General features: G+C 50.1%; 1 protein-coding gene across 15 annotated transcripts; it reads right to left on the bottom strand.

The window, feature by feature from the left end:
- Positions 1–904: 904 nt before the first annotated feature.
- Positions 905–27626, bottom strand: CCDC136 (coiled-coil domain containing 136). 15 transcript variants are annotated; one of them, XM_033863214.2, is made up of 18 exons: positions 27471–27626; positions 26580–26687; positions 24794–25048; positions 24636–24710; positions 18493–18816; positions 16160–16271; positions 15410–15578; positions 15020–15160; positions 14541–14699; positions 14090–14260; positions 13494–13679; positions 11672–11866; positions 10980–11207; positions 8985–9485; positions 8389–8610; positions 7030–7311; positions 6050–6364; positions 905–1244 (listed from the first exon to the last, which is right to left on the bottom strand). In XM_033863214.2, exons 1-18 carry the CDS (start codon positions 27526–27528, stop codon positions 1134–1136), a joined length of 3612 nt encoding a protein of 1203 aa, XP_033719105.1. In that variant the 5' UTR covers positions 27529–27626; the 3' UTR covers positions 905–1133. The 15 variants fall into 15 exon arrangements, with proteins under 15 accessions (XP_033719105.1, XP_073666012.1, XP_033719109.1 ...); XM_073809911.1 differs by having other exon boundaries at positions 14619–14699; XM_073809910.1 differs by lacking the exon at positions 905–1244 and adding an exon at positions 4259–4889.

Below are 27626 nucleotides of genomic sequence, written 5' to 3'. Positions count from 1 at the left end.
TCTCTGCTCTCTGGCTCCCAGTTGGGATCAGCCAATGAGACACACCAACAGGGAACTGGAGAGTGGGAAGAGAGGGTGGGGGAGCACATCAACTTCCCACTTCCTCATGGCTCTGCTAAGGGCCACACACCCCTATGGCCACCATGTGTGTCTGGGGCCCCGTGCCAGGCCTCCAGCCCCTGCTTCCTCCCTTTTCCCCTTCAGGCCTGCGACGGTAGCCAGTTCCCCCTGTTGCTGGTGCCTGGGGACTTCACTATTCCTCGGTGGTTCTCCTAACTGCCTTCTGTACATAATCTGTGCATTAACAACTCTTAGGTTAAAGCCTTTTTTTTGGGCTGCACTGTGCAGCTTGTGGGACCTCAGCTCCCCAACCAGGGATTGAACCCAGGCCATGGCAATGAAAGCCCGGAATGCCAACCACCTGGCCACCAGGGAACTCCCTTCAGTTTACTGCTGGGACCCTGAGTGATTATTAAGTCATCTCCGAGAGCAAATCCCTCGACAACTCACAAGAACGAAGCCACGAAGGCCCACACGCAGATCTTCTCAGGGCACCCTTCTCACAGTAGACAGATGTGGGCACGAGACCCAAGGGCAGGTCATTTGCCCCCCGGCACACAAGTACGCAGATCATTCCATTTCTCTGTGCTTAGATCAGTTCCTTGAGATCAGGGTTAGTAGGTACAGACCCATCCAGCTGCGATTCGGCTGGCAGCACAAGGAGCCAGCATCATTTCTTTCTTTCTTTTTGTTTTTTCCTCAGCCTCATTTCTGAGGTCATTTGTAGGGTGAGAAATCATACGTAGGAGCCAGGGTCTTAAGTGAGCACCTGGTTAAAGGGGAACTGCTCTGTTCTGGTTGCGCTGTGAGGTAGTTAACAAATAAAAAGCCACGAAGTCTCATGTGATTCAGCTGATGTTTAATTACAAGGAACCCAGGTTCTTACACGAGGCAGGAGATGGGAGCCAGCAGTTCCCCACAACAAGCCTTTCCGGCCTGAGTGGCTGAGGCTAAGGAGATGGGGACACATGGAACACACGGGTGGGGTGGGGGCTCTGGCACAGCGTGTCCTGCCCAAAGCTGAGGGTAGTGGCCACTGCGGATCTGCCTCCTCGGCTGGCCCAGGCCTGCCATCACTCCACGAGGTAGGACTCTGTCTCCTGCGGTCGCATGTTGGGTAACACATACAGAGCCACAGCTGCAAGGGCCAAGAACACCATAGGCTTCCACATCCCAAACATGTTCTGTGGGGACCAAAGACAAATGGTGAGTGCCCAGCCTTCTGAACTCCTCCCTAAGCTAGAGATCCCCTGCCTTCTGGTGCTGGAGAGATACCTCAGAAACATCATCATGGTCCAGTCTCTCTTATCTCCTGGGTAACCGCTGCAGACAAATGTGGGCTTAGTCCTGGCACCACTAGGTATCTGGAACAACACTACGTGGATGACCTGAGCTGGCTGCCTGTATTCATGCCCCGTGAGGTGAGAAGAACCAGCTCCTGCGTGTAGGAGCAAACTCAGAAGCAGATTTCAGAGAATCCAAACGGTTGCAGCAAAGGATCGGATGCCACGGCAAGAAAAAGAGGGTAAATTTGGGCCCCTGGGAAATGCAGCAGCATCATTAAATGCTTGACGGAGGAAAAGTGAACTCAAGAGGATGATAAGACTGTGGGGGAGCGAAGAAAGTGCACCAGAGTACAGCAAACATGAGGTTCTTAGGCAGCCCAGACCGTTTGTGGAGAATGATGTCCTTGAGGGAGACTGAAGGAAGTTGGTCACTGGCCCAGGGAGGCAAACACCAGGGTCATTAAAACACCTCCTTGGAGAAAACAGGAGAAGTAAAGAGCAGGCTGATGGCAGCCTGCTGTACAACCATTTGTACGTGACTGATAAGCTGGATGAGGGCCTGGAGAGGAACACTCTAGAGGCTCGCCCTCACCTGTAACCTGGGTGAAGATAAGAAGGTGGCTGGTCACCCCTGAGGATGAGGTGAAGCTGGCTGCAAAAGTGAGTACTTTGAAACCACAGGGTCAAGATTAAAAATAAATGCAAAGCTTCATAGGTGAGAACAGTGGACAATGGACTAGATCTAATAGAGATGAATGGAACATTCTGCCTTGGATCCAAAAAATCAACTGCAGGCAGAGAAAGGGGAGAGAACGCTTAGCATATGCAATGCGCAAAAGGCTTTTATAAACAATACATGAAATAAGTTAGCAATGTGATATTAGTTATCAGAGAGCTAACGTGATCTGAGGCTGCACGAAGAAGCTGCTGTATGGTGTCTTCCTACTTACTTGGGAGCAACCAATGAAGAGAGACGATAAGGGGAAACAGGATTGGAATTTTATCTGATGCTAATATTAAGTCCTTAGAATCTGATTCACAATTTACTGGCTGTATTACATAACCCCTCTATGCCTTAGTTTTATCACGTAAAATGATAGCTACCTCAGAGGGTTATTGTGAGAATTAAATGAGTTAATACTTATCAGATGACTAAACAGTGCCTGGCATATAGTATGCATTATGTAAGAGTATGCTCTTTTTATTACTTATGTGGTGTTTTATCATTTATAAAGTACCTTCATATAAATGAACTCATCTGTTCCTCACATGAGGAAGCCAGAGGATTTATCATCCTTTCCTTACATTTGAAGAAACTAATGTTCAGGTTATGCATTTTGCCCACTGGGACTAAGCTCTAAGAAACAGAGACAGACTCACCCAAGGTGTCTGCCCGCTTGTCAGCCACACTTTCTACTCTACTCTGCTGCCTCAGTTTCTGGATGGGAGCTGCATGCTGGGCCGTAGCCAGGCTCTGGGTATAACAGGCTCCTCCAAGAGGACGCTTACCCAGGAGTTCCTTCCTCTCACTCTGGTCAGGCCCGGCTCGGTTTGAGTTGGTGAAAGGTTATGGCTGAATGCTTTGGGTCTCATCCCACACGGACCCAGAAATCTGGGAGTGTACAGGGAGGAACAGGTACAGGGAGAGACCCCTCTCACCAAAGGAGTTAAAGACTGACCGTGGTGAGTAACTGGAATGTCTAAAAGAAGAAAGGAGAAGGGTTGAAGAGAAAAAAAAAAAAAAGTGAGGAGGAAAAAAGGCAGGACAGAAAAGGAAATAGTGATAAATGCTACCCACAAATGCTCCAGCGGTCACTCTGAACCTATGCAGTGAGCCAACTACACTCCATTTACAGGGATGTGAGAAGAGAGGGTGGGGGAGTGGGAGTGGCAGGGGGAGCGTGGGAAAGGAGCCAAAACAGGCCAAGAGAGAATAGTTTATGGGTCTGGAAGGGTTCTACCTTGGGCCATGAGACTACATTCTGCCTCCTGAATTTGGTGCCCTGTTGACAGATCAGATTACGTGGACTGGTGCCCAGAATATATCAGTTTGGCTCCCTGAAAACACTGCATTTCTGGTTAGTGGAAACTTCTCACCAATACCACATTCTCTCCAGAAAGCCTAGCTTGGGAAGCCAATTACAATAGAATCTGACCCCCAAAAGGGATGTGGCATTCTTGTTCTGATTTTTTGGAGACTAGAATCCCCAAACCAGAGAACTTCTCAGTAGAAAGTACATAATATGATAAGAGTTTGATGCCAAGGCTGAAGGACGAATCGAAGTTCTCCTCATACAGATGACCTTCGGGGATCACAACTCTCCAGACCTCCTCTCTCACCCAAGTGGGGAGGCAGTGATTCCTTATTCTGCCATCCTGGGTAGTGACCGTAGTGAGAGCTTGGCTCTGGGGCTAAACAAAGACAAAGAGCAGCCAGGCCAGCCTTGTAGTCAGACATCAGCTCATCAGAAGTAGTCGAGGGAGCTTTGAAAGTAGCCACAGTGCTGGGATCATTCAACTTTTTCCCAGCCAGAGTACAGAAACTCAAACTATGTCAATGGCGAGCATTCCAATTCCGTGCAAGTTAGGGAGACATTCTCTGAGATGTTATGGGCTTTGCAGTAGCCCAAGGAAAAGCCAGGGCTAAAACTCAGACCTGACTATCACCTGTTGTAAAATGGCAAAAGCAAGAAGCAAGCGGCTCAGAGAAAAGGGAAAGTGGAGAGGCCAGGGCAACCTGCACCCTCCCTCTATCCCTCAGAAGGAGGGGACGCAATACCAGTACCTGCGTTAGGACGACGTCTCAGCCCACCAGCACCAGAGCAAAGCCGATATGACCACCAGGCCTACGAGAGGCAAGGAGAAGATGGGGGGATTGGGGGCAGGGGATGGCTGCAACATATCAAATGAGAAAGAGGCACGAGGAGAGACCAGAGATGAGAGATGGTATAAAAAGACATAAACACGTGAATCCAACAGATAATGAAGATGATAAAACAAAGGGAAAAGGGAAAGAGATCAAGAGGTTAAACAACAGGTAAGCGAGAGCAGCGGTATTTCTTCTCCGCTACCCGGGCCTGGTTCTTCCCGTGGGTCGCCTATGGGAGATGCAAAACTGCAAGGGTTAAGCAGCGGCGTAGGTCCAATTCGGGGCCACATTTTTGGCTTGTCATATCCCACTTATATCTTGTCAAGCAAGGGTTATCTGCACCTAGACCCTTCTTGTAGGTCAGTAACTGGAAAAGTGAAGCTCCAGAGAGTAAAGCTGGGCCTTCCGGATGAGCAGGATGTCTACTTTGCCTGGGTCACTCTAGGAAGGGCAGCCTCCTGCCAGGCCACCTGTCCCTTTGTTAGCCGCGTGTTCTGGCTGTGTTCCACCAAGTCTCAGTGTTCTGGGACATCCCCGAGGAGTCTGATGCTGTCGTTGTGAGACAAAACGCACTAAAACAAGCTAACGATGGAGAAGGGCGAGTTCTTGACTGCAACCATCTTCCAGGGAGAAAATGAATTTGCAGGCGGTAATACATATGCCAGCAGAGCTGCCTGTAAAAGATGCAGGACACACTGAGGCAAAGGGACACCTCCACATGCAGACACAAGGAATGTACTTGATTGTGATGTAGAAAAATTCAGTTTCGTGTTTAGAAAGCTGGCACATGAGGCAAGGAAATCTATGAGGCTCTGAAGCAGCATGTGGCAGGGTATGAAGAATTCAAAGAAATAGAACACTGGGGAAGGGGCTGTGGTTACTCCTACTTTTCACATCCTAAACAATGGTTCTCTGCCATGAGGTTGACAGAGAACTGTAACTGGGTCCTTAGCCAGTGCTGCAGGCTGAACTGACTGAACTGCTGAAAATTCCAGATAACTTCGAGATGACTGGGGCATCCCACCACAAGAGACTTATTTTCTTCCCCTGTGTTTAAAAGGACAGAAAGAACCTGTACTGCAAACTGAGGACTTATTCAGGTTCTACTCAAACCCTTCGGAAATCAGAGCCCCCAGTTAACTTCAACCAGGGCAGAGATTCAGCTAGTTATGTTCCTGTATAGATGTACCAGTTGTTAAAATACAGAAATATTTTTGTACAGTTGGTACATTACCCAGGATACTCCCACCCGACCTCTCCAGATCCGGTAACTAAGGGGTCAGACCTCTGGCTGGTCTCCCAAGACCGGCCAACGGCTCTGCTGTAGAGACGGAAACATTTTATCACTTCCGATCGGCCCCGGCCCCCACTCTCATGCCCTGTAATATTACATAGAGCCCGGCAGGCGACAGCAGCCTCTCCACACCCCTCACGGCAACAGAGGTCAGCCCTAATAGGGCACCTCGGGAAAGCAGGACTGGGTGACTTGCCCAGGCTGACAGAAATGCGTGGTGCGGTGCTAGCGGAGGGTGAAGAACCCTCCTGAAGTGAGTAACGAGGGTTATTACCACATAAATGAAAGGAGGCAGGACTCCGACCGGCACGCCCCGGTTCCCAGAGAAGGTGCTTTCTGTGAGACAGTTCCACAGCCTTTCCCGCAGAGACTGCTCTCTCCAATCCCACCTCCACCTCCATTTTCCCCAGTGCGACGCCTCAGAGCTTGCTGGCCTCTACTCCTGTAGAAGTCCATCCAAGGGCTGGGTCACACCTGAACGCTGGGCACCTGCGCCCAAGAGCCCATTCCCCACATGATCCTGCCTTTGGCTGTGGTTACCTTTTTGCTCTCAGAAGGCTTGAGGGGGTTGCTTCCCTCTGAAGCTTCATCCTCCTCCTCCCCTTGGTCGTTGCCTTCTTCCTTACCCTCCTGGCTGTGGAACTCTTCATATCTCTCCTCCTGGTCTTCTTTGAATTTAACCTCTCTAGGACCTGATGGCTCAGAAACTAGTTCATCCCAGGACTCCTTTGTTTCGTCCTCAATTGCCTCCGTTTTGTCCTCAATTGCCTCCTTCGTTTCCTCTTCTATTTCCTCTTTCGTTTGATCGTCCAAGGCCACGTGGCTGGCCTTGTAGTACAGCACCACCTCCAGACTCTGTGGGGCGGAGGCAGTACAGGATGGGGGATGCTGTTACCTGGAAAGATGACTACCCTCATGACGATGCTTAACTACCTCAAGAACACGCTGCTTCCCACAGTGCACAGACAGCACCGTGTCCTGGGACTGAACTGATGTCCCGCGCACAGTGGGGAGGGTGGCCACACCCAGCCTCTCTGGACCCGTACCACATCTATCTGGCCATTAGCCATTTCCAACCGTTCCCAGAGCTAAAGATTCTGCACCTCAACTGCTGCTTCCTACCCTTGCCTGGTGACCCCCCATTTTATCCAGTCCTCTTCCACCTATATGTACACAACTGCTTTGAGTAAATCCCCCTCTTTCCATCCATTTGGTCCTTCTCTTGGGCATGTGACCCAAGAAGAACAACAGGGGCCCCAGAAAATTGCACTGGTCTAACTGAAACAGTCATCCAGCCTAGGGGCTCCAGGTCTGAGTGGTCTGTATTCCACTCTCCCCTTGACCTCACAGGAAAAGGGAGTACCAAACTGCTATTAAGATAGAACTACTCTAGACACATTAGAGATCCCAGAAGCTTCTCTGCAAATACCTCATCTGGTCGGAATGGTGGTGAAGGTGATTTTCCTTCCTAGGATCCCCTTTAACTTTCTGCTTATCTGGCTACCAACGTTACTACTCACCTTTCTGGTCTCACAGCTGACCTCAGAACTCTCCAGGCTTGGCTTGGCCACCTTTTTACTTTTAACCCCATTGGCATTCTTATTCACGTTCTTATTGCCATTCGTTCCCTTGGTTTCTTTGGTAACAGAGGACCTCTTCTCTTTGAGCTGGTGAAGCTCTTCCTGGCAGCACTGCAGCTGCCCCTCCAACTGCTCCTGCATGGCCAGGAGCCGCCCCCGCTCATCCACGCTAGCCTGGTACTGTAGCTGCAGCTCCCGCAGCTTGGCCTGCAGTTCTTTGATCTGTTGGTAGTGGAGGCCCAGTTATCCACAGCTGGGCCTACGTGATCAGCCTGGCCCCTGCTTCAGAAATCTCCCTGCTAAAGCCCAGGGGGACGTAGATAATACAGAAAACATTAAACTGTTGAAAATGAGCCTCTAAAGCAGTTTTAGAGGTTCTCCCTAACTTGAGGCACTTGATGACTTACATCTAACATGATCAAAAAAGGATGACTAAAATTATGTTTTTACTGTGAACTGTCAGGGGAATGACAAAAGGGCTAACCCCTTCTGAACCGTGGGGCTTTATTACGTAGTTGTTTTTGATGGGAACTCCTACTTTGCCCAAGCTATTTCTCTAATAGGTACAATCATTACTATAGGAACTGTGTTGTATACTCCTGAGACTGGACCTGGGCTCCTGCACCTCACCCTGGAAACGGAGGCAAGTGCCAACCCTGCTCCCTACTCCCTGGTTTTGTCTTTCCTGGCTTCTGGCAGCACATCATGGCCTCCTTGGGCAGGTCCCAATACTAAGCAACCTAGGCCCACGTGTTTCTTGTTCTCTGAGCCTCTCCCATGCGTACAGTGACCCCCACTGGACAGAGGACTACTCTTCGTCAGAGACGATGCCCTCCGTCCCATTCCTAGCGGATGCACAACACTCTGCTTGGCATTATGAGAGATCCAGAAGAAGACACAGCCCTGTCCTTGAGGTGCTTACAATCTAGTTGAAGAGAAGAGACAAGGTGGAATACACACAAACTAAAGAAAATTGGAGGTAAAAAAAATACAACTCTATAGAAGTGCTCTAGGACAAAAGAGAACAGATGTGGCAAAGGGGAAAAAAAAATCATTCAAGGAGTCTTGATGATCAGTAAATCCCAGCACAGCGGGCGCCTGAGAAATGTCCATCAGTGGCACAACAGCCTGCCCAGCCTCTTGGGGTTCAGCCCCTGCTCTGTCCCTCTGACCAGGAGGAGGGCAACTGCACAGAGCTGGCAATGAGCTCCTCTCTCTCTCAGCCTCTCTGAAAGGGCTCCGAACTCCTCTGGCTCTAGGGACTCCTACCTGAAACCCTGCCTCCCTGGTAGCAGTTACCTCGTGCTCCTCATTTTGGGAGGCAACAGTCTTCTCCAAGCGTTCCACGCGCTCCTTGAATTCCTTCTCGCAGGCATCCAGCTCTTCCTTCGGCCCTTTCTGCTTGTCTAGCAGGTTTCTCATCTGCTGCCGCAGCAGGTCGTGCTCCTCCTGGCTGAGCTGGTACATGGCCTGCACTCCCTGCAGCTTGATCAACACCTTGGCAACCGTGTCCTCAAAGCGCTGTGGAGGGCAGAGGAGCGATGACGGCACCCTGAGGAGCCCCTGCACTCCGCCCACTCTCTTCGCTAGGCCCTTTCTTGGGTACAAAACAATGGCCACAAGGATCTGAAGCTGCCCGGGGGAATCCTGTATTTCTTCCCAGAAAGAGCACCATGACTGTGTTGATGAAAAGTCCTGAATCTTAGACTTCCATCCTGATGGAGCATCTCCGTATGAGGCGGGCAGAGTACCTCATTTATTTCCTGTAAGTTAGTTACCCTGCTCAGCTCTGAGCCCACTGCCCACTTCACCTCTTGTGCCCTTCCCCGTGACTTCTCTCTTAATAAGACAAGAACCTTCTTCCCCTATCTGACCTGACATCTGGTTACTTTTACCTCCATATCTTCAGGATCGGCAAGTTCGCCGTCCATGCTGCTGCTGACGTAACTCTTGTGACAGGTGTCAGAGCTCCTGCTGGTGCCGTAACTCCTCTTATAGGCAATGCTGCTGCTGCTGCTGCGGTAACTCCTCCCACAGGACTCCCCAGTACTGGTGCTCCTGTCATAGCTCTGGAGGACGCTCTCTTCGCTGGCCTGGCTGCTGTTGTAACTCTCGTGACAGCTCTCGTTGTCATCAATGTTACAATCTCTGCGACAGTTCTCGTTGCTGGTGTCCGTGGTCCCATAACTCTTCTTGTAGGACTCAAGGCTCATTTTCACAGAAGGGGACTGGACTTGGAGCATGTGCATTTCTTCCAGGCAGAGCTGCAGGTCGGCCTGCAGCCTCTTCCGCTCCTCTAGAAGCCGCTCCTGCTCCTGCTGCCGCAGCTCCTGCTCAGCCTCACTGGCCTCGTACAGCTCCTGCAGAGACTGCATCTGGGCGATGATCACCTTTGACTGCCAGGAGTGGGCGGGGAAACAGCATCGTTACCCTAGACACTGCAGTCCTTCTAGCTGCACCCCTCCTGGTGCAGACATCTGAGAGCACAGGTCAGAGCACTGCACACCTTACCCTCCCGTCTCACCACAGCCTAGATCTTTGACTTTGCCTACAGGTAACTGGCATGTGTCAATTTTTTGCTCACTGGAGAAAATCTCCCTGGGACAGATAGTCCACGATTTCTGGCCTCCCATTTCTGCTGGTTTCCATATGCTCTGGTAACTTCCTATCTCACAGGAAGCAGCACTGAGTGGATCTCAAGGTCTCTCGGGCTCCCTCCCCTTCCCTCTTCTCAGTCAGGTGTATCCATTATCCTGACCTCTGGGGCTCAGTCCCCTCCGCCACCCGCAATTCTAAAATCAGCCCTGGCCTTGAATATGAGCATATGAAGAACTTCTTCCTCAGAAGATGCAGACTTGGAATCAAGGTCTCACTACAAGTCCCTGTCGTAGTGAGGGACTCCTCCTGCCTCAATTCTGAATCTGGCCCCTGGGCATGTTTCCCAGGCCCTCGGGGCCTGGCTTCTTGGGAGCTCATGCCCAGGATGAGATCTGATTGGTTAAGGGAATATTTTATACCTGGTTCCTGGTGTCTGCTATCCGGGCTGAAATCTGACACCCCTGCAATCTGACCAAATCTCAGTTTGGACTTCCGCTATTCCCTACATCTATCTGCCTGTCTAGGCTAATACCTGAACAAATAGATTGAAATTGAATAAACTTCAATTTCAATGAATTGAAACTGTCTACCTGCTCTTCCTTGCCCCCACTGAGGCCTCAGACCAAATGCATCTCCCAACCCTGAACAGACTTGTCTAGAAATCTCCTTCAGTGTGACCTCAGAGGCATGACCACTTGCTGGTGCTTGAGACCCATGGATTCTCTAGTCCAACGCCTCTGACCAGGCTGTTATTGCCACAAAGTTCCAATGAAGACAGTGAGGTCAGTACCAAGAACCCCACATGCTGGGAATTCTTCCCTTGGAAATAAATGGACTCAGATGTGCCTCATGTAGAACGCCAAAAGGTTACAGATTTTGGTCCCTGGAAAGCTTCCTTCTCGATTACCACCGAGTTCATGAGGAAAAGATGGCATGTTTAGAGTCAGTCCTAAGGGATCCAAACAAACGCTAAGTTGATCTACTTCCAAATACGTCTGGAAAATGAGATGCTGAAGAGATTGAGTCAAATCATCAGGAGATCACAAGCTTCCAGGTCCTCTGGTTTCTAAGTGTTCACAGTGCTTCAACTGGGCATCCATCTGAGGGAGCAGCTAAGGCCGTACCTAAAGCCACATCTTAACGAGCCCCTGAGCGGCTGCGAGGGTGGAGCTCTAGCTTCATCCTTGCGCCTGGCAAAACAGGGCTTCGGAACTCTGACCCCTCTGTGGCGCCCCCTTTCCCTACAATGCTGTTGCCCCCAGAACTATCTCCCTGCCTCTTGCTATAGTTACCTTGTTATGACCACATTTTGAGGACTTAGGCCATTTGGAGTCCTTCGGATTCTCCAACACTTCCCGGAAATCAGACTCCTTGAAACGTTGCAGCGCTCCGTGCAGTTCTAATTGTTCTTTTAATACACTTTCTTGATTCTGTATCAGTTTTTTCTGCTTCTCCTGCATGCCTTGGTAGACCATCTGTAGTTCACCCAGGTCTTGTAACTTTGTAAGGAGCTCCTGACTCTGTGAGGCAGAGTGGAAGGAAGAGGGCTAGAACTGTGGTGGTTACACAGCAAGACCTCTGCCTCCTTCCTGCTTGGGACCCTTCCCTTAGGGGGGCTGGCTCTGCACAGCCCATCTGGGACAGGAGGGGAGTCTCTCTTTGGAGACCTGCTAGTTGAGTAGTAACGACCTCATATGTTTGGATGCATTTTGCAGTTTGCAAAGTGCTTTCAAGTGCATTTTCTCCGGACGGACTGAATATCTAAATATAAAATGCTGGACAGATTCCAGAGTATAGGATGTATTTTAAGATTTAGAGCCCTAATCAGCTATATTGAACAGTTTTGTTTGAGGAGGTTGGTGAGAAAGGAAGGAGTGGTTGGTTAAGAAGAGAAAAAGTTCCATCCCCACCCTTTTACTTCTCCCAAGTACAGTCACATCTGGGCAGCTCCTCACAGCTAGCAGCAGCCCCTGGCTGTGATTACCTTGTGGAAGAGACCAGATCTGGGGAGCGGGAACGTGAGCCTGTGCAGCTCTTCGTGCAGCTGGCCCTGCGCCTCCTGCATCCTCCTCTGCCTCTCCAGGAGCTCGCACTGCCCCATCTGCAGCTGCGCCATATCCTTCTGGCTGGCCTTGTACCTCTCCTGCAATTCTGTCAGTCTGAAGAGCAGTGCGTCACACTGTGGACGGGGCAGGGCGCGCAGGGGTGCTTACTCTGGGAGGCAGGCTCCCTGGCGTTTCTCTGCCCCGTACGGTCAGCAGAGCACTCCGTGTTCTCTTACCTCTTGTGATTCACCAGGGTCTCCCACCCTGTAGTCACCTTAGACTGATCACCCCAAGCCGCACTGCGCCCATACAGGCCTAGATGCTGAATGCGAACCCCAGCAGGCTGCTCAGGACTGAAGTTTGGCTCTGCTCTAAATTTTGCCTACTAGTTCTTTCTGAGGGCAGTTTTCGAGGGAGGTTATCAGCGCCCCTCCCTTCTCATTTCCCCACCTCCATTTCCTCTGGTAGATACTATTTTCCCACCCTGCAGGGAATTCTAGTTCCTGTTACTCTCCAGTTGTTTCTGTAACTATGCTCCTTACCAATAAGGACTTACTTTCATCCTAATTTTCCCCATTTTTGTTTTCATAATCAGCTTTAAGAATCTTTAGAGAAGTATGAGCTGTTGCTGAATTTGGGTTGAGAGGACTAAATCATCCCATGATTCCAAAAACCCAAATCTTCTAGTATCAAACTAATCTCAGTGTTCTTTTAGGAGAGGAGAAGAGGCTGGCTCTGTATGCCAGCATGCTTCTCCCTTCCCATAGTTTCTTCCACTAGGAGAGAAAGTGATGAGCAAGTTATGGACCCCCTGGACCTCTAAATGGAATGGGAGGGGCGGGGCGGGGGTGGGGAAGTGAGCCTGGCTGTAGAAAGGCAGGTGGACTATTGGGGCAGCCCATGTAACGACCCCAGTTCTGTGTCTTCTGAAGGCCTTTCCCTGGGGATATAGCCTACTGTTGGCTGTGGCAGGAGCTACTGAGTATTCTGGCAGAAGGCGACTAGCTCCACCATCTTTTGGAATCTTGCACCTTTTTTGCATCATGCTTCAACATTTTTCCATTTCCTGTCAGTGGTCAGGAGCTGAAAGTACTCAACAAGGCTAACTAATAATGACTTGCATTTTACACACTATGGAAAAAAGGGTAAGTGAAGAAGGCAGGCCTTATTTATCACTACCAGGATTTTTTTACTAAAAGAAAGTGAGATAAGAATAGTGTTCTGTTCAACTTAAAGAGGGTAAAATTCAAGTTTAACTACTCTGAAGTCACAGAATAAATCCTGAAAAAGCCTAGGTCCTTCTAATACCCAATTAGCACTCTGGGCACAGACCATGCCTTTTGACGAGAGCACCTACTATCTGCCTCAGAAAACTGGACCTTCTCTTTCTAGTTCTAACAATCATAGTTGTGTATATGGGCCTATGTATATGTTCTTTTCCACGAATGACAAGATATCACTACAGTTCTAACAATAAGGTATAAATGTCTACACAAATGAAATCATGTGTGAAATCTTCAGGTGTTCAGACTGGATCCAGAGGTATTGATTCTACTAAGCTGTGGCTTGGGCTCAAAGTCAAGGTCAAGGCAAGGTTTTAAAGTTAACAGCATGGGGCTCTGCCTGTTTTCTGCCTTTCCACATACATCTGTGATTGGACAGGAAGTCCATCAAGCCTCTTGGTTGGATGACTTCATCTTTTGCCTCTATACCTCCTCTCTCCAAGGCTCAGGAGATCTCACCTCTCTTAATTACAATTACCTTATCAGCACACTTTCCCTTGTCCTCTGGGATGGACTGGGTGGTCTTGAGCTGCTGCAGCTCCTGCCGGCAGAGCAAGAAGTCCTGCTCGAGCTGATCATACATGTGCTTTTGCCGCTCCAGCGCATCCTTGCTGGTCTGGTACAGCCGCTTCATCTCCTGCAGCTGGGCGTGCATCTCTGCATTCTGGGGCAGGGGAGGCAGACCCCGCCATCATCCCAGAAGCCCCCGCGGCTGCACTCTCTCCTCTCAGGCAGGGACTAAAGGGTCCTGTCCTTTCCAGTTCCAATTTCATCCCAGCAGGGACCACCTGAGATGGACCAATCCCTAACAGGCTCTACACAGAGACCTGGGACTTCCTCTTTTGGAAGGTGGGGAAGGGAAGCGGCCTCCTTTTTACAGCTCTTTCTGATTTAAAATCGAAGGAAGCTGAGCGCATCGTGACCCTTTGAGATCACGTTTCCATGAAGCACTTTTTTATCTCCCTCATCGACAGCTCCTCCACAGAACTCCACCACCCCACTCCTCCTGTGGACTTGTCCTCTCATGGGAGGCTCTGCCGTGCTACGTTCTCCCTCACCTGAAGCTTCTTTTACCTTCTCTCTGCTCTCTTGGAAGGAGGCCACGATGCCCTTGAGGTGCTGCACCTCTGCCTCGTGGCAGCGCAGGCTGTCTTGCAGCTGCTGCTGCACGGCCAGCAGCTCGTCCTTCTCACACATGATGCTCTGGTACTGCAGCTGCAGCTTCTGTAGCTGGCACTGTAACTCCTGCGGTGGAGGGGGCCTTGGGCAGTACCTCTGGGATCCTTAACCCACTCACGCTTCTGCTTGAGTCACTCTCAGACACAGACAGTCTTGAGAATCCACTTCTCCCTGCCCTGCACTTACGGGTGTCCTCTCACCTAACAGAGGACTCGAGGGCGGCTGGAGTTCTGTACCTGTGGTGCCGCACAGGTGGCAGCTAGAGCTATTTCAGCACTCAACTCTTATCCCCCTCCCCCCAAACCTCTGGAACCTAAGTGGCCCCTCACCTTGGGGTCGTTGTTACCTTCTCACTCTGGCTTTCTACGACTGTGGGTTTCATATCTTTGAGCTGCTGGAGCTCAGCCTCAAGTTGTAGCTGTACCTTCAAGAGCTCATTCTGCTCATCCTGGCTAGCATCATACTTTTGCTGCAGGGCACAGAGTCTGGTCCTCAGCTCCTCGCCCTGCGGTGGGGAGGATGTGGGAAGAACGGTTACTCTCGGGAATCAGCAGACCCCTCTCCAGACCAGAGTGGTTCCTTTCCAGACGCAGACATCTTGAGGCACTCCCACAGGCCTATGGTTTAGTTTCTTTTCTGCGGCACACACTCGATAACGACTACCATTTCTAGAATGCAATGCTGTGTGATTTCTCCAATTGCTCTCTGGTTGCAGGGCAGGAGTCAGCAGAGCACAGCCTTCCTCTGCGTTCATCCTCCCCGGCAATGGCGACTCCATGTAGGCCCTTCTGCCCTCCCCGATGCCCTTCCCCTGTCAGTGTTTACCTGGGTGACACTGTGGGAAGTCTGAAACCGAAGGACCTCATCCTGTGCACACTTGAGCTCCCTCTGCAGCCGCCTCTGCTCCTCCTCACTGGTCCGGCGATGGTGCTGTAGCTCTTGCAACTCACAACTCAATTTCTTACACTGTGTGGGAAACGCAACAGGAAGGAGGATTTACAACAGGTACCACAGGCTCTCTGGGAACAGGCTTGGGCAGAGTATGTCATTCCTTTTACCGGAATATTCAGTAAAAGGCAAGCAAGTGAGACCCTGGAGTCCTATCTCTTGCCACAGCACCTGCCTCCTTTGTCAGCCTCGTGTCCAAGGAGATGCTGCGGCCACAGGCCAGGAGAAGGTGGGAGCGAGGCCGTAAAGGGGCCTGCCTTTCCCTACCTTGTTCTGCATGTCATGCATCTGCTCCTCAGCTCCCAGCAGCTGCTGTCGCAACAAATGCATTTCAGGATCAGGCTCCAGGAAATCCTCTTTTGAAGTCTGAGACTCTGCTGACTTCATACTCCCTAGTGCTTGGGACTCCAGGCATCTTTCTGTTGCTCTTAGTGTCCTGTAATCCAGAACCCCAGAGTCACGTTTGGGAGAGAGCTCTGCCCGGCATCACCTGCCAAGTGTGCTTGGTCCTGATGTCTTCATTTTAGGCAAAAGGAGCCTTCTATAGTGATTCACCTCTCAAACACACCTAGGAGATTATAGAAAAAGTCCCCAGCACCTCAGTCTGCAAAGGCATGTCTGGCTCTGGGAGACCCTAAGAGTACTAATCCAGTCGGGCTCGAGGCTGGGCCTGGAGTCACGCCAGCTCCAATCTGGCGGTAATATACCATCAGACTGAATCATGCCTGGGAGGACAACAAAGGAATTGCTTCTTATCTGCTCTAGGGCAGAGCAAACCAGACCTAATGCCTAGAATGGAAGAAAACTAAATTTTAGAACTCACTCAATTCTAGTCCTGAGACATCTGGGTTGGACCCCAAGACCTACTTCTTGGCAGCATCCGTATCCTTTGGATACCAGGGAAAGGACCGGCTCACCAGGACCGGAGGGAGGCTCATTAGCCTGGCATCTGCCTTCACCAGTTCTACTCAGGGAAAAGCCCAGTCCTAAAGAGCCCCGCCAGCCTCCAGGCTGTACCTCTCACTCTCCAGATCCGCAAGCTGTCCTGTGAGGCTACTGTTGTTCTCTCGGAGGACCTGGTACTCCTCGTTCAGGAAGTGGTAGCGGTCCCGCAGTTGCTGCAACTCTTCTGCAGAGGACAGGCAGAGAGGTGAGATCCCAGGGAGGAAGCAATGACGACCAGCCCACAATTTTCCTGCCTAGAAATCTGGCTGCAGAAAGCTGAAGAGTTTCTTTTTCTAAAGACAGATGAGATACCACATGCAGAGGCTTAGAAGGTAGGGCCCGGAAAGTTCCGCACCGCAGTGAGTCTTTATCCTCTTTCAGTTAGCTGCCCTTCTTTTCAACGTCCCAGAAGATTGCCCTGTGTGCCCACCTTCAAAACCCCAACCAAGGGGTTGGGTAGGGGTGGCAGGGGGAAAAACACCAACCAAGACAGCCTTGAGATTTTTAGGAGCTTGCGAGGGTTTCAGTAAGTTTTTGGTTTACTGAATTTAAAGTTTCCATTCAACTGTTTACAGTTAGTTTCCTCTTACACTTTTAGTACAAAAAGCTGAGAGTGTTAACTGCCAGATGTCATACTGCCAGTGCCGGGCTTTCAGAGACAACCCAGGCATCCTTTTACTTCCTTTATTACCACACCAAATCCATCGGCCTGCACATGGCCAAGAATTCTTTCTAATGATCTTTTATCTCTGACAAAAAAGCCCACCCCGACCAAACCTACAAATCCTCCATCCGCAGGCATCAGCAGAGATCTGGTTGAAATGTCCCAGCACATGTCCCTAAGTTCCAGATACCAATACTTTTTAATGCTGTGATAATAGAAACACCCATATCTGTTTTGTTTCTTCATGATTAAGAATTATTTCTCTCAGAATACTGCTGATATTTAGAGAACACTAGCTTGCTCGAATTAGAATACAAGGCCTATCTTACCTGCTTTGAGATTCAACACCCTGAAATTCACTTCTAATGTTCCCTCTTTAGTCCAATCAAAAGTCCTCGGCATACTCCAGATTATCATAGAAGGAAGGAAGGAAACTAATCTTTAATGAAAACCAACCACGTGCTAAGCATTAGACTTGAGTCCAGCCTCGGGTTCAGTTGTATGTGAGTGCCTTCAATACACTAGGCATTTCATTTAATCCCCCAAATAGTCATATAAGGTTTTCTTTCTTTCTTTCTTTTTAAATAAACTTTTAGTTTTAGAAGAGTTTTAGATTTACAGAAAAGTTGCAAAGATAGTGCAGAATTCCCCGGGAGTGTTCTCACCTAGTTTCCCCGACTGTTAACATCTTCCCATGGGTACATTTGTCATGACTAAGGAATGAACACTGGTACTTTACTGTTAACTAAATTCTATACTTCATTCAGATTTTTCTACATTTTCCCTAAGGTTCTTTTCCTGTTCCAGAATCCCATGCAGCTATAAAGTTTTATTAATCAATTTTTATAGCTATGGAAACTGAGGTCCAGGGAGATAATAACCAGGCTATTTGTCCTGCTAATTAGCAGAGCTGAGATTCTGAACTTGGGTCTGTTTAACTCCAGCCCAAGCGTTCCCACTGTGCTGGCCTCCCTCTCCTAGTACACCAGCCCAAAAGCGCTTCTGAGAGGCCTGCTACAGCTGGGAAAACTTGCAGTTCTTTGATTCCTCGTTGATTGCCTCTGCTTGACCTGGCCTAGTACAGGGCCTCGCATTATACCTAGATCATAAATCTAGCCTCAGAATAAAGGCAAACGCTCTGATGTCATGAAACCTAGCAGCTAGCTGGGAGACTGAGCAGAGCTCTAAGCTTTTGAGGACTCACGTATTACTGGAAATAACCTCTGTTCCTCTCCAGCTGTCTTGTGCTCTGGTTTGCTGCCCCCTAAAGCTTCTACTTGGGGAGGACTAAAGGAGGCTAAAAATTAGCATTGTGGGCATTCTGGGACTTGGGAGCAGGACTGGGAACCCCTCACCCCAACCCACACAGAAAGTGACCCAAGCAAAGCACCACGATGCCAGGGCAGTGGGAAGCTTTCCAAGGTGACAGGCCCCTATACGCCCACCCCAGAAATGGAAACTTTTTCAGGAAGGGCTTTAGCATAGGCAAATCAACAAATGCCCAATGGCTCTCTGAGGAAGAATTCTCAGGGTACAGCTCCATGGTGCTATTTCTTACACCATTACAGACTGGTTATATGACATCAAGTTTTTCTCTCTTACAGTCTTGAATCCAACATGGAAGCTTTTTCTAGAGGCTCCCAATTCATGATCTAAGCCCACCTTCCACCATCTTCTTGCGTACTATTTCCCTCTGCTTGATTTCACTGACAGACCAGGAGGAGGGCTGGTTTTCTCATACCTTGCATCTCAGAGAAATCTGAGAGACTTAAACTATTGGATACGTCAGAGTTCTTCATTTCTATTTCTGCACGGAGGGAGGTGATCTCCATCTCATACTCTCCTCGGATGCGCTCCATGTCCTCGAGTTCATTCTGCATCCGGCAGAGATCCTCCTGCAGGGAGGCTATGTCATTCTCATGTTCAGTCGCAGAGTCCTCCGCTGCTTGCCGCAGATTCTGGATCTCAGCCTGGGCCAAATGCAACTCCTGTTCTATTTCCTGAAGTTCACTTTCTTTTTCATGCTCTAACAGGGAAATCTCCTCCCGTAGAGACCGCAGCTCACCTGCAAAGCCCAAAGACGATCTTGAGATGATCAAGAGGACAAGTGAACTAATCTACCATATTCTAGAAGCACAAAGTTAAAGGCAGACTTATTTCTTATCTGGAAACTCCCGACAACCTGCTCTCTACCCCATCAGAGAAGTATAGCTTCACCTGATATGGAATAAAGGGAATACCTAAGAAGAGAACAGAGTGAATCTATGTAGCAAGGTGCAGTAGAAAAGTAGATCTTGAGGTTTGGCATCAAGAACAAATTAGGCTCCTCCAAACGAAAAGTATTAAGTGCTTCTATGAAATCGCCTGACAGTTAAAGACCAAACCTAATTTACAGCATTTTACTGATGCCCTGAGTCTTTCCAAAAAGCCCCTTACTAAAAAAATTTACACAGACTATTCTCATCTATTCAGTCTGGGAGCTTAGAACTCACAGAGCCTCAGATCTCCCATGAACTGCCTGTGTAAGTACTGGTCCCAAAACAATGTGTATTTAGAGCTCACAGCTGAAATTCAAATATAGGTTCATCTCATGAGAAGCAAACATGGGAAAATAACCTAGATGCCAATCAATAAGGGACAGCTTAAACTGAAGAAGGTAAAATAGAATGCTGGCAGCCATTTAAAAGAAACTGGCAGATCCATAGAGAAGACATGAGAAAGTTTCCATAATATACTAACTAGGAAGAAAAATGAGCTGTAAAATACATGGTATTATCTTATTTTTGCAAAAAATATTCATATGTATAATATATAACACAAATATACAAAGACATAGAAAAAGATCTGGAAAGATATATGTCCTAAACCATACAGCACAGCTGCTTCCGAGGAATGAGACAGCATGTGAGAGGGGCTTTTACTCTCCACATCATATATAGCAGTGCTGTCTGACATTTCACAACAAGCCTATATTTTATAATAGGTTTTAATTTACAAAAGAAACGTGTCAGAGCTCTCAGTATCCGTGGAGCATCTCAAGGTTTCTGGACAGACGTACCCATCCAGGATCAGGAGACTAAAAGTGGAGCGAGAGTAAAAGGCACTGCCACCAACAGAGAATTCAAAATTTGGGAGTCAGGATTCAGGAATTAGTGAGGATTGGATTGGGAGGGTCAGGACCTTCCCACAAACTCTTTGCAAGGCACACTGTCCCCATCCCTTGCCCCCAACTCCTGTTCATTCTACTCACCCTTCAGATTTCAACTTTCCCTAGCCTCACCCCCAACCTCCTCAAAAAATTAAGCAAAGCCCTCCATTAAATGCTCTCATAGCCCCTTGTACTTTTTACAGTGTGTGTGTGTACATAAAACGTTGGTCTCCACTTGTAAGCTTCATGAAGACAGGAAACATGTCTGTTTTTCTCACCATTACAGGTTCAGGATCTGCCAGAGAACCCAGCATAATGCACTCAATAAATATTTGCTGTATTCATGCATAAATGAGGCAGGGATACATCTAGTCCACACACTTTTACTGAGGACCACGGGTACAGAATTACATGTTCGGGGTGGGAGGGAGACTCAAGAGGGAGGAGATATGGGGATATATGTATATGTATAGCTGATTCACTTTGTTATACAGCAGAAAGTAACACACCACTGTAAAGCAATTATACTCCAATAAAGATGTTAAAAAAAAAAGAATTACATGTTTGGGTATTTTTTTAAAAACTAGAACAGAACATGGAGGTTTGAGAATAAAAATTTGGACACACTGCAGACATAAATGCTGAGCGGACCAGGTGTCTCGGAGGCGAGGGTACGGGGTGGGAGTGGCACGGGGGTAGGTCTCCTGCCAACCTTACACAGGCGGCTCCAGCCACATCTTTGCCAGTCTCTCCTTCTCTACAACCATCCTAGCTGTCTCCTCTCTTCAGTCTATTTGACAAGTATTAATTGATCACCCCTGTGCCAAGTCCAAACATCTCCACTTAGATTCTCTGACTTCCTTCCTGTTTGAAGGAAACAAAGCCCTTGCTGTTTCCACTACTGAACGGACACACAAGTCAACCGGCCATTAGGATAAAGGCCTGGGTGGGTTTTCTGTTGGAGGGCTGACCAACCTCTACTTCCCCACTTTGCCCTCAATGTTCGGGTTCAAAACTCCCTTAGGTTCTCCTCTGGGGTCTAGCCCTAAAAAATGACATTCTCAGATGCACTGGGGAACGGAGAAAGGTCGCGCTCTGCCTCAGAAAGCTCTTAACTAGAAACACAGAGGGGCGGAGGGGTGGGGCTTGCAGACAGGCCCCAGGGAGGGTCTTATCGGGAAGATGGACGGGGGCGGGCCGGCTGGGAGGTGGAAGGGCCTGACCAGGGTTCTGAAGAGCTGGCGCCGGTTGACAGTGAAGCTGGGGCCGTCAGGGCGAGGCCGAAGACCCGGGGAGGGGGACACAGTGAAGTCAGTTCTCACTCACTGGTTATGGCCTCCATCTCGCCGGAATCTCCCTCCTACCCCGCAAGTGGTCTCTCTGGGGGGGCCTCCCGCCGCCAGCCGGTCCCAGCCCCCAAGGGGCTGCGGCGGCCGGAACGGCCTCTCAACACCAGCTACCTCTGAGGCCGCGCGCGCCCCCTCTTGGCGGAAACGGGCAACGCACGTGCGCAAGGACTCCGTTTGCTCCAGCGAGGTGGGGTTTGGGCGCCTTCACCAGACCCGCAGCCCCACCCCCATCCTCGCGCTCAGATGAGATCCAATGCTCTACTGGATCCTTTCCTCCATCAGATCAACATGATCTACTGTGACCCATCCCCCCAAAACCCAAACACCAGAAGCTCTCCCTTGACTTCATTTCCCTTATTTCTCTGCTTCTCTTCAAGACATGTCTGCGGGAATTATGGGTACTCACCTTCTCCATTTCACCTCCCCTTTCCTCTTCGATCCTGATACAATCAGGCTTCTATCTTCACTAAAATGTCTCAGAGCCCTCCATCTCGCCAAATCCAATGGCCATCTTACTTGACTTAGTAACTTCTGACACCACTGATCACTGTCTCCTTGAAGCACTTTCTGCTCTTGGCTTCCAGGTCATCAGATGCCTCAGTAGTTCCTCCTACCTCAGTCTCTTGTTCATTTCTCCTCCTCTATTGGACTTTTAAATTCTAGAGTAGCCCTGGGACTGGACCCTTTTCTCTCCTCTTTCTATATCTCTCCATGTGATTTCATGGTGATCTCCCTTGGATTCAAATGTCATTTATACGCCAATGACTCCCAGATTTATATCTCCAGTCCTGATTTCTTCCCTGGTTCTAGATTCATATACCCAGCTGCTTCCTTAATATATTTACTTAGATGTCAATAGCCATTCCAAACTCAACATGTAGAAAACGTGTCTTAAATGGTTCCTCTAGCCCCAAAATTCGTTCCTTGTCAAGCTGTCCTCATTCCAATAAATGACACCACCATCTATTCAGTTTCTCAAGGTAAAGTCATCTTTCATGTCTCTCTTATCCCCCAATCCAATTCAGCAAGTCCTGAGAACTCCAACTTCAAATTACATTCTCAATCATCTCCATTTCTACAGCACTGATCCCTCTAATCCAACCAATCACCATCTCTTGACTATTGCAGTTATTTGCTGACCAGATTCACTGTTTTGACTCCTTTCTCTTCATCCAATTTCCATACAGTAGCTGAAGTGCTCTTTTAAAAAAGTAAAGTGGGGACTGCCCTGGTGGCACAGCGGTTAAGAATCTGCCTGCCAAGGCAGGGGACACGGGTCCGAGCCCTGGTTCGGGAAGATCCCACATGCTGGGGAGCGACTAAGCCCGTGCGCCACAACTATTGAGGCTGCGCTCTAGAGCCTGCGAGCCACAACTACTGAAGCCCGTGTGCCACAACTACTGAAGCCCACACACCTAGAGCCCATGCTCCGCAACAAGAGAAGTCACCGCGATGAGAAGCCCACACACCGCAACGAAGAGTAGCCCCTGCTTGCCACCAGCCCGCGCGCAGCAATGAAGACCCAACGCAGCCAAAATAAATAAATAAATAAATAAATTTATTTTAAAAATAAATTAAAAAAAAAATTAGCCAGCCTCCAGCCCTGGCTAATACCCTCCCATGTTTTTCCACTATACTTAGAATAAAAGTCAAACCTCTCAGCTGACCTATAAGGCCCTCTGTAATCTGAACTCTGCCTGCTTCTCAGAACTCTCTCTTACCCAAGTCCTCCACATGCATTTTGCTCCAGCCACAACAGCCTTTGTTCTGTCCCTCAAACACATGAAACTCATTCTTGCCTCTGACCTTCTGCAGTTGCTGGTTCATCTGCCTGGTGTGCACGTCCCTCAGATCTTCCTCATTATTCAGGTCTTAGCTCAAATGTCCTCTTCTCAGAGGACTTTTATGACTACCATATAAAAAATAAACTGGGCTTCCCTAGTGGCACAGTGGTTGAGAGTCCGCCTGCCGATGCAGGGGACACAGGTTCGTGCCCCGGTCCGGGAAGATCCCACATGCCGCGGAGTGGCTGGGCCCGTGAGCCAAGGCCGCTGAGCCTGCGCATCCGGAGCCTGTGCTCCGCAACGGGAGAGGCCACAACAGTGAGAGGCCCGTGTACCGCAAAAATAAAATAAAATAAAATAAAATAAACTTCCATCTTACCCCATCTCTCCATATCATATTGTTATATTTTCTTCATAGCATTTATTGCCACCTGAACTGGTGGTGTTTGTCTATTTTCTGCCTCTCCCCATTAGAATGTACTCTTCATTAGGGGAGGGATCTGGTCTATCTCGTTCATAGCACTTCCTCCAAGTATACAGACACTCAATAAATGGTTGACAAAACATTTAAATTAGCCCTATTTTACTGTTAAGGAACTGAGTCTCAGAGAGATAAAAGTGACTTGCCCAAGATCACAAAGCTTGTTATGTGGCAGAGCTGGGCTCAAGAATCTAGGTGACCTGAGACCAATGCTCACACTCTTTTCCCTGAGCAACATAGCTCCTGCAGTTTCTCTCCTTCCCCTCCCCTCCCACCTCAGCCTGTTTATTGTCTACTTTTCCTGCATCTACCTTTGCTTACATCTTCTTTCCTTTCTCTTTCCCTCCTCCTCTCCCACCTTGGCTTGCTCCTCTCCAGGCCTGCTTGCCGGCCTCCCTTTTTTTTCCATTTATAATTCTCTTTTGGCTTGATCTCAGTTCTCCCTGGAGAGTCCCTGCAGTTTTCTAGGACAGCTCCCAGGAACCTTCCAAAAGCCCACAGATGTAACAAAACCTGCCTCTTTATTTGGCGGCGCAGTGGAATGTGGGACGACTGCCTTGCTGCTTCCCAGACAAAGGCACGTGGGTGTTAGAAGAAAGGGCTTTTGGGGCCACCAGCTCGGTGTTAGGGAGCAAAAGAAGCATTCTCATCTGCCTCCCTTAAAAGATGCAGAGAGTCCCCTCCAGTCACTTCTCATTGGCTCACTGATCTTCCCATGATGCCCTTGGAGGGACAGGCAAAAGCAATCTGGTTTGGAATTCAACCTTGACTACCTACCTGTGGCACTGACCAGGAGAACAAAGAGAAAAAGGGATGCAGGTGTGAGGGGGAGAGACTGAGGAGAGAAAAAGGAGAGAGCCTCGGAAAGGGGGTGAAATGGGAGGGCAAGAAAGGGAAGGAGGGGGAACAGAAGAGCCAGTTAGAGGTGCAAAAAGAAAGGAAATTAGGTAAAGAGGAGGATGGAGAGGCAAGGAGAACAGGGCAAGAATAGTAGAAGAAAATGAGGAGAAAGTACTGCATTCGGTTCCGATGGTCTGCTATGTCTGCTATGCCTCAGCCAAACCCTCAAGAAAAAAGTACTTGGATGACCACCTGCCCTCCAGTCCAAGCGCTAGGACTTACCTTGGAGCTGCTGAATCTGCTTGGTGAACACCTCTGCCTGCTGGGCGCTGGCCAGCCGCTCATCCTCCAGGAGCCCTGCAGTGACGGGGAAGCGGGCATCAGGCCTGGGATCCAGTGCCTTTGGGCCCAGGCCCTCCGGCCCCATCACAGGCACTCACCCTGCAGCTCCAGCGAGTCGTCCTCATGCTGCCCTGCCAGTTCCCGGGTCTCCTCCAGCTCTGCCACCAGCTGCAGCACCTGAGCCCTCAGCTCCTCCAGCTCTGTCTCCGTGAGGCTCAGGCCCCGGTGCTTGCCAACCGACAGGGAGCCCACGCTGCCACCTTTCTGCACTTGATCATCCTCTTCTTCCACCTCTTCTTCCTCTTCTTCCTCCTCCTCTTCCTCCTCGTAGAGAGCTGGGAGTAACACTTCCCCTAGGAGAGACCCACCCCCCGCCACCAGCGAGTAAGAGCCAACTTCCTTTCCACAGGCCTTAGAGGGCCCTCCAACTCACTGTCCCAGGACAGAGATGGTATAATAGTGCCACCTGGTGTCCCCCAAAGAGCCCCTGGGCAGGACGTGCATGCATGAGGAGGCTTCAAGTGTGAGAGTCAAGTTTGGAGGTAGCCCATCCCCCTCCCGGGCCCTTTCTGGACCAATGTTGCCCCTGGTGGCCTCCAAGTACTGCCTTCAGGCAGACTGGGCAGCCAGGTGCTGGCTCAGCTATGTGAAGCTGGCACAAGGATACCTGCTTCTTCCATCCTCGTCTCTGGGTAGCAGGACAAGTAGTCAAGAAAGATTCAGACACTGGGTGTATCTTTAAGCCAAATAGGGCAAGAATTATAGTTTGGGGGTTTGTACAAAGTTTACAAATGGTCCGGGTGGCTTGTGAGAAATTAGCCTTTCCATAATAAGTAAGGGTTGCCTGTCAGCAGGTAGAGAAAGAGAACATCTGAATGAAATGACTCTAAATGTTTTATTGGACAAACACTGGGGCCCTTTCAAATATATTCTATCGAATAGTCTTTTTGGAATTTTCTACCAGGTCCACTTTTCTTTTCCCTGCTGAGTGTCAGGAGATCTCCCTGCTGACCACAAGGCAGTTTTAAGGGGGAAGTCATAGGTTGTACTTGGGTGTAAAAGATAGCCTGACATTTTAACGCGTTAAGAAACTGGGGTGTGCGAGTCCTCAGCCTCTGGCTGGCGAGCACGCCCTCCTTTGCTGCAATGCAGTTCCTCTAAATAGAAAATCTTATCTGGATGGCAATAGTTTGCTTTGTTTTAAAATTTGGAATCTCTGATCTTTGTCCAATAACCACAGCCTAAGGTTCATCTGGGATGAACCCTTGCATCATCTGTCCCCCTTGGGGGAGCAGGATCGTCCATATTGAGTGTGCATAGGGACCCTTCACAGGAGTCCTGGAAACAGGACCAGCATCCTTCCAGGCTCCTGGTGTTGGTGGGGATACATGTGTGTTGGGAGGTTGGTTGGCCTTCTCACCAGCCCTGCTCCCAGGCTCCCTCTTTCAGGCGGTAAGATAGCCTAGAGAACCAAAGCCACAAGGCTTCCATTTGAAATTAGTGGTGGTGGCACCAGAAAGACAATTCACATGCTCACTTCCCTGCTTTTCAAAATAAGAGACAGCTTGGGATCTGGATCCGGAGGCAGTGAGAACAAACCCTCTGCTGACAGGCTGCTTCAAAGCTCTGTCCAACAAGGCCTCTTTCTCTGTCTGGCAGCTCCCCTGGGACACACAACCTGGTTACCTGGTGATTAGGACTCCAAAGGGATGTACCCTGAACTTCCCTCAAGCCCTGAGCCCTGAGGAGGGGTGGAGGGGGCTGAGCTGAACTGGGGGGAAGGGCTGTGTCCTGGCTCAGAGTTTGGGGGGTCAGAGGGAGGAAGGAGAAGTGAAGGGAAATTGGGTGAGGGGGATGGAAAGAAAGCTTTTTGGGAAAACTCACCCTCCATAGCTTGCATCCCCCGCCGTTCCAGGGACCCCCAGCGTTGGCCTTTCTTCCTCTCACAACCCTCTGATACCTCGTAGGAGCCTGAAGTGGTCACTGTGGGTCCTGTGAGAAGGAAGAGAGGAGGGATTGTGGGATGGTAGGGGCGGCTGGGGAGCAGCTGGCGGGGGGAAGGGACACACCTTCTAGCCCTTTGGAGCCCTGGGTTTTTCATCCCGGTGGAAGTACTTGGCTCACTCTGCCAAGAGCTGCAATTCTCCTCCCCAGGCCGCCCCTCACGCTGGGTCTACGGGGACACCGCCCTGCACTGCCCAACGTCTCCTGCACCCCCGTTCCAGGCTCCTCTCCCTTGCACAGGCATAAAGGGTGTGTGTCTCTTTAGCCCAGAGGGGACAGGGGGGAGATGGGCAGGGATGGCAGAGGGCGCGACCCAGTACAGAAGAGGCTGAAAGGCTGAGGTGGAAGGGGAAGGGGTTGATGGCGGGCAGGGGTCATGTGGGAAGGGGCTCTGCACCGGAGCCGCTCCCTTCCCCTACATTCTCTCCCTGGACTTCATCCACCCCACCCCCGCCCCGCGCTCAGAATAGTTGGGGGTCCGAGCGGGTGCAGGGTTTGGAGCCCCCAGGGCTGGAAGCACCGTTGGTCTGGAGAGACGAGACTGAGAGGGCTCAGGGGAGAGACTGCCAGGGAGGATGCGGCCGGTGTGAGGAAGACCCAGCCCGGAAAGATGGAGACCGGGCCTGGGTGGGAGGCGGGATGGAGGGAGGAAGACTTAGGACGTAAAGGTGGGGAGCAGCGGAGGGCGGAGAGGACGTGGGGGTCTGGAGGGAGGAGAGATGGAGAAGAGGAAGGAGCGGCGATGGAGTGGTGAGGGAGGGGCGCTCTGACCTGGGCCCGGGCAGCTCCAACCCGTGGCGCCCGCGCCGGCCCCGGCGCCCGCGTCCATGGCCGCTCGCGCCGCCGCCGCTGCCCGGAGCAGACGACGCCGCCGCCGCTGCCGCCGCCGCCGCGAGGCCGGGGACCGGAGCCGGATGCTCAGGGGAA

Source organism: Tursiops truncatus, chromosome 9, assembly GCF_011762595.2.
Source record: "Tursiops truncatus isolate mTurTru1 chromosome 9, mTurTru1.mat.Y, whole genome shotgun sequence".
Classification (NCBI taxonomy): Eukaryota; Metazoa; Chordata; class Mammalia; order Artiodactyla; family Delphinidae; genus Tursiops; species Tursiops truncatus.
Note: the sequence above shows the minus strand (reverse complement) of the source record. Positions and strands in the feature narration are given on the sequence as shown.